This window comes from Heterostelium album, assembly GCF_000004825.1.
Source record: "Heterostelium album PN500 unplaced genomic scaffold PPL_scaffold10, whole genome shotgun sequence".
Classification (NCBI taxonomy): Eukaryota; Evosea; class Eumycetozoa; order Acytosteliales; family Acytosteliaceae; genus Heterostelium; species Heterostelium album.
This window is the reverse complement of record NW_008805072.1, coordinates 695,560-707,473: the sequence shown is the minus strand read 5'-3', so window position 1 is coordinate 707,473 and position 11,914 is coordinate 695,560. Positions and strand designations below refer to the sequence as shown.

General features: G+C 31.0%; 4 protein-coding genes across 4 annotated transcripts; 2 read left to right on the top strand and 2 right to left on the bottom strand.

Annotated features, from left to right (window-relative positions):
* Positions 1 to 145: 145 nt before the first annotated feature.
* PPL_12304 (putative acyl-CoA oxidase) lies at positions 146 to 1,639 on the top strand (the record flags this gene model as incomplete). Its single annotated transcript, XM_020583042.1, has 4 exons — positions 146 to 337; positions 394 to 495; positions 592 to 1,025; positions 1,102 to 1,639. 4 exons carry the CDS (start codon positions 146 to 148, stop codon positions 1,637 to 1,639), a joined length of 1,266 nt encoding a protein of 421 aa, XP_020429823.1.
* Positions 1,640 to 1,726: 87 nt separating this feature from the next.
* Positions 1,727 to 3,902, bottom strand: fslA (G-protein-coupled receptor family protein; the record flags this gene model as incomplete). The annotated part of the gene is made up of 5 exons (XM_020583041.1): positions 1,727 to 2,338; positions 2,430 to 2,659; positions 2,723 to 3,017; positions 3,085 to 3,677; positions 3,734 to 3,902. The coding sequence occupies 5 exons, from the start codon at positions 3,900 to 3,902 to the stop codon at positions 1,727 to 1,729; spliced, it is 1,899 nt and encodes a 632-aa protein (XP_020429822.1).
* A 3,222-nt stretch (positions 3,903 to 7,124) lies between these two features.
* On the top strand, positions 7,125 to 9,757 carry dst1 (serine/threonine-protein kinase; the record flags this gene model as incomplete). Its single annotated transcript, XM_020583040.1, has 6 exons — positions 7,125 to 7,620; positions 7,698 to 8,032; positions 8,132 to 9,193; positions 9,271 to 9,411; positions 9,502 to 9,651; positions 9,725 to 9,757. The coding sequence occupies 6 exons, from the start codon at positions 7,125 to 7,127 to the stop codon at positions 9,755 to 9,757; spliced, it is 2,217 nt and encodes a 738-aa protein (XP_020429821.1).
* A 314-nt stretch (positions 9,758 to 10,071) lies between these two features.
* On the bottom strand, positions 10,072 to 11,472 carry PPL_12301 (uncharacterized protein; the record flags this gene model as incomplete). The annotated part of the gene is made up of 1 exon (XM_020583039.1): positions 10,072 to 11,472. The coding sequence occupies one exon, from the start codon at positions 11,470 to 11,472 to the stop codon at positions 10,072 to 10,074; it is 1,401 nt and encodes a 466-aa protein (XP_020429820.1).
* Between the last annotated feature and the right edge of the window lie 442 nt (positions 11,473 to 11,914).

The following is an 11,914-nucleotide window of genomic DNA, read 5'->3' as shown; positions in this document are numbered from 1 at the left end:
TCTGTAATATATAAATTTGTAGAAAATTATAAAAAAAATCTAGATTTTTATTAAATTTTATGTTTTTTATTCTTAAATCCAACAACAACATTTCATAATCAACATTTCATTTTTTGATTATTGTAGTTATTAATAGTTAGTAATAATGGAAGATCAAATTAATAGAAGGTTATCAGTATTATCTGATCATTTACAAACAAATCAAGTCAGTTCAAACACTGAAAGTAATGATGTTGATTCTCTAGATTACTACAGTATTACACAGCTACTTAGCAATGATCAACTGGACATTAGAAACAAAGCTAAACAATTTGCAGAACAACATATACAACCTATTGTAAGTACCTTTTTATTAGTTTGTTTGAACCATATTAATATAGTATTACGAAATAGGTAAATGAATACTATGAAAAAGCAGAGTTTCCAATGCATTTACTACCTAAACTCAAAGAATTGAATTGGGCTGGTTCAAATATTAAAGGTTATTCTTGTCCTGTATGCTTATGTTTAAATTTGAAACCATTTATTTTTGAAAACCTTAATTAATTACTAATTAAATATTAAATAATTAAAACATTATAATCAATTAAGGGTATTGATGCAGTTTCATGTGGATTGATTGCTTTCGAATTTGCAAAGAAGAGTGCGGATATCGCTACTTTCTTTGGTATTTTACAGACTATATCGATGTTGCCAATATACTATTGTGGTAGTGAGAAACAGAAGCAATATTACTTACCAAAGATGGCATCGATGGAAAAGATTGGTGCATTCGGTCTAACAGAACCCAATGCTGGTAGTGATGCCGCCGGTCTCTTCTGTGAAGCCAAACAGAACTCGGATGGAACCTGGACTTTGAACGGTGAGAAGCGTTGGATTGGAAATGCTCCATTTGCAGACGTTGTTATCATTTGGGCAAGAAACACAGACACCAAACTAATCAATGGTTTCGTCATTGAAAAGAATACTCCTGGAATGACTGTTGAGACCATAAATAATAAGATTGCATTGAGAATGGTACAAAAGTAAGTAAAATATTTCATTAAAAAAATTAGAAACAAATAGCTAATTATACTTTATTTATATTATTATAAAATACAGTGGACATATCTATTTAAAGAATTGTATATTATCAGATGAAAATAGATTACCTTTAGCCAAAGACTTTGGAAGTGGACCTGGCAAATCGTTGTTCCTTACCAGAATCGTTGCTAGCTGGATAGCTTTGGGTATCGCTTGCTCTGCCTATGAAAGTTGTATTAAATATGTAAAAGAGAGAAAGCAATTCGGACAATCGCTGGCAAAGTATCAATTGGTTCAAGAGCGCTTGGTAAAGATGCTCGGTATCATTCAATCGATGTCACTTATGACTCTAAGAATATCACATCTTTTCGATCAAAATAAGCTTACCTACGGACAAGTTGGATTGTTAAAAGCACACAACACATCACACGGTCGTCAAGTAGTCTCAATGGCCAGAGAATTGCTCGGTGGCAATGGAATAGTCACCGACTTTGGTGTTGCCAGAAGTTTTGTAGATATGGAGGCTGTACATACATTTGAAGGAACCTACGATATCAATACATTGATCACCGGTAGAGAAATAACTGGATTTCCAGCTTTCAAAACTGGAAAATAATAATAAAATCATAGAAAAATATCATATCATTTATCCAGAAAAAGAAAAATAACAAATACTAATTTATTATTTTTTTTATTTATTTATTTAATCATCTTCATCTTCATCGCTATTCTCTCTATCTTCCTCTTCGTCGTTTGCAATGTTACTATTTAAAGTTACCATTGAAATTTGACTGGTTCTCATTGATCCAGACACTGATAGTTGAATGGAGCTGTTGGCTACAGTATTTTGCTGAGTGACTCCATCGGTGGTTGTGTTGAGATTCGAGTTATTGGTGGTGATTGAGCTGACACTGAAGAATGAAGGTGCCCATTTCTTAATGAGTTCGACAAATCTGTTCTTAAAGACGGGTGACAGTAACCATATCTTTTTGGTACGCTTGGTGAATCCATAGAAAAAAAGAATTTCAATACCAAAGATACGTAGGAAGAAGAGGAATGTTATTTGACTCTTGTATGGAACTGTAATGGCATGAGATGCACACGCTGGATCACCTTTGGTAGAAACAAGACACTTCACATAGTCTGCCATGTTATTATAGTAACGATCCATATTATCTTGAACATAGAAATGGTAAATGAAACAATACATAAACTGAGAGAATATAAACAATACTATGATAAATGGTTTTATATTCATTCTCAGAATTCTCATTTTACTACTTCTGCCATTGATTTTTGAGACTGCTGTTACAATCTATCAGTAGAAAATAAATAATAAAAGCAAGTTCAAATTAATATTAATAAAATGTATTTACACCTGTTAATTCTTAATGATCATTAATTACCTTATAGATTTCAAAACAGATTAAAAAGATAAATGAAATACCGACAAACAGACAGACACACAAAGGAATCCAAAATACACCATTCTGCCAAGCATCATCCATTACCCAACAACCTAATCCACCAACAGCATAACCATATTGTTTACCGAAAATAGGTACAATTGCCAAAACGATTGCAATTACATTGATAGTACTAATATAATATCTAACATAAGATTTAACATTTTGAACTTGAAGAATAGAAATTATTTTAGTAAAATTTTTGTTAATTATTATTGTTTCTTTTTACCTACCTTTTCTGATGACTAACCATAAATCAAATGCCATTGATGCCCACCAAAGCATTGCAGATACAACACCATATTGAAAAATAAAACCGGCAGCAGCACAACTACTGTCAGATTGACGAGCAAATCTTCCTGGGTCTGGACAAATAGAATCCCATCCACCTGCAATAAATATCAAATCTGACAAAGTCATCAAGAACACTGAGAATGAAAGAAATATAATTCCAAATGCATGCCTATCAAATTTTCTATTCAATCCAACATAAGTTATTAAATTCATTGAAATGCAGAAAAATGATATCTAAAAGAAAAAAGTTGGTAAGAACTACTATAATTAAAAGTATTAATTTTAAAATTAGCAGACATACAGGTGAAACAATACTAATCATTAATCTCATGTTACTCCATTGACTATGTGTAAAGAATGGCGCTGGACATGGCATCAGACAATCGATTCCCTCCAAAAGATAGTATCCCTTATCGAGATCTGATTGTCGGTCTTTAGTAACATGATGAATCAAAGGATCGGGACATGTTCCATTGATAGGTGCTAATGTTCCATTCTGTGCGGTCGAGGAGGAATTCAAGCATTGCACTTGAACATTGGCCGGTCCACCGTATGAACTGAGATCATATTGATTGTAGTTGGGTGGATAGTTATAGATATTCTGGGAGTTTACTAGATCACAATTTATCTCATCTAAATTAAGACCAGCTGGTATACACAAGTCAGAGACATGCTTACAGTTGGCCTGGCAAACACCAACACCTAGATTTATAACTTTGTTATTGGGCAAGCCTTGAGGTTTACACTCTGGAAAGACAGCATTACAAAAAAACTTTCGATTGTTGCTGTCATCAGCCAAACATTGTGAAGTGGCAGCATTATAATAGCTCTGAATCAAATCGATTTGAGAAACCATAACACTTTGTGATCTACTGGTTGAAACATATATAGAACCTATTTTCTATTAGATAAATGGAATGTATACATTGATGTGAATAAAAGATACTTACTTGGATTTTTAATTAATCCAGTACAAAAAGAGTGTCCAACCCAAGGCTCACAGGTAGCATTAGGGTCAAGTGTATAAAAAAATTGTTGTGAGTTTGTAGATGTAGTCAAAAGTGACAACACCAACAAAAGTGAAAGTTTAATAAATAAGTTTAGATGACTACAATACATTTTTTTTGTTTCTTTTTTTTTTTTTTTATCTGATTGAGTAAGTTTTGTTGTTATTCAACAATGAAAAGAATATTACTTTTCTCTTAATCAATCCGAATCTTTTATTTAAATTTAAAAATATACAAATAAATAAATAAATAAATTTTATATATATATAGTGATAATTATTATTATTAATAATTAGAATTGAATTTGTACAAATGATGTTGATTAAGTTGTAGGATATTGTTAAAAAAAAAAAAAAGAAAGGGTCTGATGAGTAGGATCATTCACAATCAAAAAATCCTAATGACTTTAGTAGGTAGGAGCAAAGAATGCTATTGCCTATTGACGATCATCGTGTGCAAATGATATCAATATTGTAGCAGGTGATAGTGATATCAAATGATTGCAGTAACCGCTAACCTACCAACTTTATGTATGATGTTGATGTGTTATTGCTTAATAATTGCCTGATTAAATACTTTAATAACAACAATTTCCATTTTGGCTCTATATAATGTTGTGTCAGCTCATTGATTTTTTGCAAAGCAAGGATCCTTCAATGCAAAGGTTGGTTGCAATACCCACACTAAATTATTATTAGTTCCGTATTCAACAAACAATTCAAATTAATCTAAATTTACAACGAAAATATCGATAGCTGCCTGGTGAAAACTGGACCACAGACACACCTACATCAATGTCCAACAGGTTGTTGAAAAAACAAAAAAAAAGACAAACAACACCACACCTCCAATTGCAAACAACCTTTAAAACTTTTAATTTCGCCTTTAGGAACGGAAAAGTTTTTACAAAAAAACAAAAACAACAAGAAAATCTGAATCTACATCGGATTTTGATGATGAGGTGTTACAAATTTTTAAAGGTTATCGGGTTGATAATTTAAACTTAAATTTTATATTTAAATTATTTGAATGTAATGAAAAGAATATTAATCTCGGACTATCAAAGCTAATACTATTTATGTTGAAATTTTTAAATAAAATAAAATAAAATACATTTTAATTTTAAAACAAAGATTACGTTGATCAATGGGATTGTATTCAATTCTTTGATTGAGTGATTGAATGTTCCCATTTTGTTGTATGGATACGATTTATTTAGATCAATCGGATTTTGTATTGTTGTATAAACCAACAGATAAAATTAAATTTTTATGTTGCTTGTTTTAATTGATGACAATAACTGTGTGTGATCAACAACATATTCTATATTAACATTCATATGAATGTTAATATTAACTTCAAGAAATGAAGATGATGATCAAAATGGAATATATATATTGGTATGGTATGTTTATTCCATATTTGTCTTATGTTCAAAAATAAAATCATATATATGGTGATTCTGAAATTGGTTTGTGTGTTTATGTCTGTCTAAGTGTGTGAGTGTGTTTTCGTGTTTTTACGACGGTGTTTTAGTGGTTTAGTGTTAAGGTGGTGTTATATATACGCGTGTTGATGTCCTGAAGTGGTGTGTTGTTTATTGGGTTGTCTTTAAACTCATTCCTCTCTCTCTCTACCTTCTGTCCTCTCCATTTATTTGATGAAATTTATATGTATTAATTATATTTGATTAGTTATAATTTGATTTATTACTATTTTAATGCAATATTGTTTAATTCTATAATTATATATAAATAGATTGTATCAACATAACATATCAGTAGCATGACTATACTGATAGACATTAACAATCACACATTCACACACACACTTTAACTATGCATTATAAATCTTTGATAAATCAACAATTAATAAATAATCAATCAATGTGTTGTGGTGAGTTTTTATTAAGTTGTTGGTTGGTAAAGGGTGCTTTTGTTGTTGATATGATTGGTGGTGCATAAAAATTGATAAAACAACAATGTTTAACTTGTTCTTTTTGGTTGATGATATTTATATTTATGAAAAAGAAAATAGAATACTATATCTTATCTTTCTTTATCTACTAATAATAATACTAATATTTATTTATTTAATATTATCATTTTATCATTTTATCATTTTAAATGAAAATTTTAAAATTTTCATTCATTTCAACAACTCATTCACTAAAAAAAGAAGAAAGAAAATCATTTTATTTATTGAAACAGAAACAAGAATTACAGAGAATTGCTTCAACCCTTCTATAATATAATATAATTACATAATTATAATCACATTACAAAACTAAAGTAAGTTCTAGAATTAATTTTAAAGTATAATCTATCTACAATAACAAATGGTGGTCAATATCTTTACTTTATAATTTGTCGGAAAATCATAAACTGTTTCATTTATTAAATTAATGATTCTATCTATCGACTCGACTGTGATTGGTAGGAATGATTAGAATCTAGATTGCACATTAAATTGTTTTCTTTTTATTTTTTAGATTTTTGTTATGACCTGTGTGCATGGTTGCCCCTCCAACAAACAACATTACAAAACCAAAAAAAAAAAAACACAAAAATTGATAAAAAAAAAAAAGGAAAAATAATTTACAATTTAAATTGAAAAACAAAAAAACCATTAGCTAATAAAAATAACTATTATCATAATCAATTAAAGAAAAACACACTCCACACTATTTTCAAATCTTATAATAATATATAGTTCATTAATTTAGTTACTTTTAGAAATAGTACAACAACGAAAACGAACATCACCATCCACATCGACATCATCATCAAATTAAGATCTTAATTAATTTGCATCGTCGTGTTTGTTGATAATTATTACCTCATCGTCTCGTTGTAATCTTTATCGTTTTCATTACCTTATTAATAAATATTTTTAAAAAAGGATATATTACCCGATTATATTAATGAAACAGTTTTTCTTATAATAATCATACATTTGCATATCATATTATATTTAAATATAAATCATCAATCATAAGAAATCACCATATTAATATATCATACTTTGTATAATTATATAGTCAATCAAAATAAACATAAATCATAAATCAATCATTATTAATTTTATTGTTTTAATAAATAGTTCTTTTTAAATAGCATAGATAGATAGATAGATAATTTAGATATAAATAGTAATAATAATAACAATAATAATATAATAAAAAAAAAGTAAAAGTTAAAAATAATTAGTTTAGTTTAGTTTGGTTTGGTTTAGTTAGTAAGCTACTAAATAGTTAGATAGATAGATAGATTAGATCGATAGATAGATTGTTGTGACAGTAAATTGATAGGGGATGAGAGATCAGTCATCTATGATGGCTATTAAGAAACCAATCAATGTCAAGCAACTCTCTGATAAGCTAGGAGTGACGATCTCACCGGAGGATCCTGGCACTATATTTCAGAGACAGGAACGATTGGGACGTGGATCGTTTGGTCAGGTGTTTAAAGCGATCAATATCAACGACGGCACTGTAGTGGCCATCAAAATCATATCGCTCGACGACCAAGAAGCAATCAAAGACGTCCGAAAGGAGATATCGATACTGTCAGAGTGCAACGACACCAACATCGTCCAGTACTATGGCAGTTACTTTAAGGATCACCAACTCTGGATTGTCATGGAGTATTGTGGTGGTGGTTCTGTTGCCGACCTCGTTCAGGTCGTCGAGGTGCTGAGTGAAGACGAAATCTCACTCATCTGTCGTGAAGCACTCAAAGGACTACAATACCTACACAACTGTAAAAAGATACATCGTGATATCAAAGGTGGAAATATATTATTAAATGATAAAGGTGAAGTTAAATTAGGTAAGTTATAAATGATATGAAATGTATTATTATTATTAGATTAGAATACTAAACATTTTCAAATTGTGTGATTATAGCTGATTTCGGTGTTAGTGCACAATTGTTTAGTACATTCTCAAAGAGAAATACATTTGTTGGCACACCCTATTGGATGGCACCAGAGGTTATACAGGAGAATAAGTATGATGGAAAAGCCGATGTTTGGTCACTGGGTATCACTGCTCTCGAGATGGCAGAGACTATTCCACCCAATGCAAATGTACATCCAATGCGTGTTATTTTCATGATTCCCAGAGAGGATCCACCCACCCTACAGAATAGAGAAAAGTGGAGTCCAAAGTTTCATGATTTCCTTTCGAAATGTTTAACTAAAGATCCAATGCAAAGACCTACTTCTGAAGAGTTATTAAAGGTATGATTAATAATCATTGCTTGTTACAATATTGTCTTGATCAACAACAACAACAATTTTACTAACAAAATAATAATGATGATGATGATGATTATTTAGCACGAATTTGTTCAAACCAATAAATCTATAAGTATATTGGGAGATTTAATAGAGAAACGTAGACATATATTGAATTCAGCAGAGTTTTACGATGATGAAGAGGAGGAGGATGCTGGATACGTTGAGAAGAATAGCGATGATGAAGAGAACTACTCAACTGTGGTTACAAAGGAAGACACTGCAAACTACTCGACTGTGGTCACCAAGGATGAGAATTACAATAATGCCAATAACAATCATACTGGTAAAGAGAATAATAATAGTAGTGGTAGTAACAGTAGCAGCAGCAGCAACAACAACTATTCAACTGTAATTAGTAAAGACGATAATGGAAACTACTCTACCGTTGTAACCAAGGACGAAAACTATAGTAACTACTCCACTGTTATATCAAAGGATGATAGCTATTCGACCGTGGTAACCAAAGACGACAATGGTAACTACTCCACTGTAATATCAAAGGATGATATCTACTCGACTGTAGTCACCAAAGACGATGCCGGCTTCTCAACTGTTGTCAGTAAAGATGATCTGTACAACAATAACAGCCATAGCAGTGGTGGTGGTGCGAGTAACGGTAATATTAAAAAGGAATCTAATGGTAACGGCAACGGTGTAAGCTCACCGAGTGTTGTTAAAAAGTTAATCAATCAAAATAACAATAATAACAATAACAATATTAATGTTGTTAAACAACAACAACATCAACAACAACAACAACAACAAAATGGTAATGGATCGACATCATCTGTAGATGTATCGTTATCTCAACAGAAACCAATATCACTGAAACCACCTCTTACCAACGGCAGCAGTAGTAAGGCATCACCTTTGAAATCAAATAATAGTATAACCAATAGCAATAGTAACAGTAGAGACCAGCTATTAAAGACTAGCAACAACAACAACAATATCAATATAACACCCAAACAACCTTTAACACCAGTCTCTAAACACAATTTACAAAACAAACCATTGTCACCAATCACCAGAAAACCATCGACACCTGTATCACAACAAAAATCAAAATCAAAAGAACCAAAAGAAACATTGTCAGAGAGTGTATGTTAATATAATATTATCGCAATTAATTTAGTATATCAACTAACAACAAATATATCCGTGATTATTTTTAATAGCTACATGCAATCTATCGAAGTGATTGTACAATCCAAATACCATTTTTAACTTTGAATAGTTTGTCTACAGATTTCCTTTTGAACAATGAACCAAAACATAATGATTATAGTGGAACATTAAGTGATCTATGTCCTGATTCTGTAAGTATTAGTTTATTTATATTTTTATTATTTGATAAAGTTTATAGCATTTTAATTAATATATTGTTTATTTTTTTAAATTATTAATAGTTGTTAGAATCTAGTAGATTGGCATTCAATATATCAGTAGGAAATTTAATTAAATCACTTACCTATCATAAGGATAGACAAGAGAATGTTTTATTTACTCCAAAGGAATCGTTACAAAACACAAAAGTAGTTGGTGATTTAAGTTCAACTGTAAAGACTATTTATAGATTGTAGACAATAATCAATGTAAGTCAACTCGTATTTTATATTATATATATATAAGCAAGATTCCATTTCAACAAGTTGGATTGAATAAATCAAATAAATCTTTTCAACCTACAACAACAACAACAATAATTATAATAACAATCATAGTTAGTTAATGATTCAATCAACATCATTGAGTGTTCTTTCTTTAAGACCAGTTAACTATCATCGACCATGTTTAAAACATTGTATACTCAATTTCCAATTCCATAATAAAACAATACCAAATATATATTATTATTTTTGAGTATATATATATATATATATATTTATAGTCTTAGATTTATACATGTTTCTTTATTTATATTATAAAACAAAACAAAATAAGTTTAGATTTATAAATTTAAATGGTTATTATTATAGTTATTTAGTTGGTGTTTCTTCATTTGGTCTTGGATATTTACGTGGTCTACCAACTTTTCTCTTTTCAATTACAGTAACATCTTGTTTATCGGGTGAATTCATAGTTGAATCTTCTTCAACTACTTCTGTCTTTTCATTGTTTGTTTCTTTTTTGTTTGGTGTTTCTTTTGAGTTGTTTTGTTGTTTGTTATTTGGGGTGACCGCTGTCTCTTTCTGTGGTGTGACGGCTGGTGTGGTGGTACCTGTTGCTGCTGCCGCTGCTGCTGCTGCTGCCGCTCTTCTTGTAGTGGTAGTTGTAGTGATTGGTGGAGTCGGTGTCATTGCAGGTGACTTTGAAGGTGCTGTTGCCGGTATTGGTGGTTGACTCTTTGGCGCCGAATTCACAGATGTCGCAACACTCTTTGGTATTTCACGCTTTCTCTTATTATTGTTGTTGTTATTTGATTTCTTTGATTTATCTTCATCACTATCGAAATCATCGTCATCCTCCGACTCGTTATCATATTCCTCTGAATCCTCCTCTGAATCCGATTCACTACCGTCTTGGTGTACTCTCTTAACCCTGTAGACTCTAGGTGGTCTACCTCTTCTTTTCTTTGCTGGCGGTGTTGGCTTGGTTGATCCATCTTCTTCACCGCTATCGTCACCACTCTCACCATCCTCATCGATATCGTCGTCTTCTTCTTTTCCGGATTCACCTTCGTCCTCGCCATCTTCTCTCTCTTCATCGACATCGTCTTCCTCGTCATCGTCGTCGTCGTCATCCTCTTCGTCATCGTCATCGTCATCGTATTTCTTCTTTCTTGGCGATGGTTTCTTTGAAGGTGGTGAGTGTTGACTTTGACCGTCTTCTCTTGAGCCAGAGGAGATGGCAGCAAGCGCAGGAATAGACATTTTCAATGATTCATGCATGATTGGACTAGCTTTAATGTGTGCAATCATTGCTTGTTGCTCGTCATAGAGTCGTTGTTGCTCGAGATACTCTTTCTTTGGACGACCAGGTCCACGTCTGGCGGGTGGAGGTGCTTGCAGTGGCATCGAAAGCAACTCTTGATTCCAAGGCAAGCCATTGACAGTTGGCGATGTCGTTGCATTACTGCTTTTTAGGTTGGGTGTGGTGAAAGGAGATCGCTCCTTACTGTTGGGTGTCGACGGATACGATGAATTGGCCGACGATGCACCGGACATCGATAGCAAATCCTTTGCCGAACTCTGACTCTGCAGTTGAGGTTTGTCTCTTTTCGACGACGACAATTTATCTTTTAAATTTAGAGATTGCGATGAAAACAAGTCATCTGGTGGTATTTCGAATGGTGTTGTATCATTCTTTTGTCTTTCATATTCTTTTTGATAACTATTGAAATCTAAACTATTGATATAATTATGGAGTCTGATTTTCATTTTTGAAAAAATATAAAAATTTATTAAAAAAAATAGCTCAACAAATAATAATATGACTATTATTCTATATATATCTTTTACTATTTATTTTATAATATAAAATTATTCGATCTATTAATATTATTCTATTTTCTTTTGTTATCTATTTATTTATCTCTCTTATTTTTTTTTTCTTTAATGCAATTTTGGTTTCTCAAAAAAAACTTTTTTTTTTTTTTTTTTTTTTTTTTGTATTTTTAAAAAATAGATCAATCTTTTATTATATTTTTTATTGTATTAAAACAATATTGGGATTGGACATAATTATTTATTTAAAAAATTATAACAATGAGAGAGAATCATTATTAAATTCTTTACTATGATAAAAAATTTTAAAAATAAATGTAAATAATATTTTTTTTAGTTAATAAACAATTTAGAAATAAAAATTAATTTAAGTTAT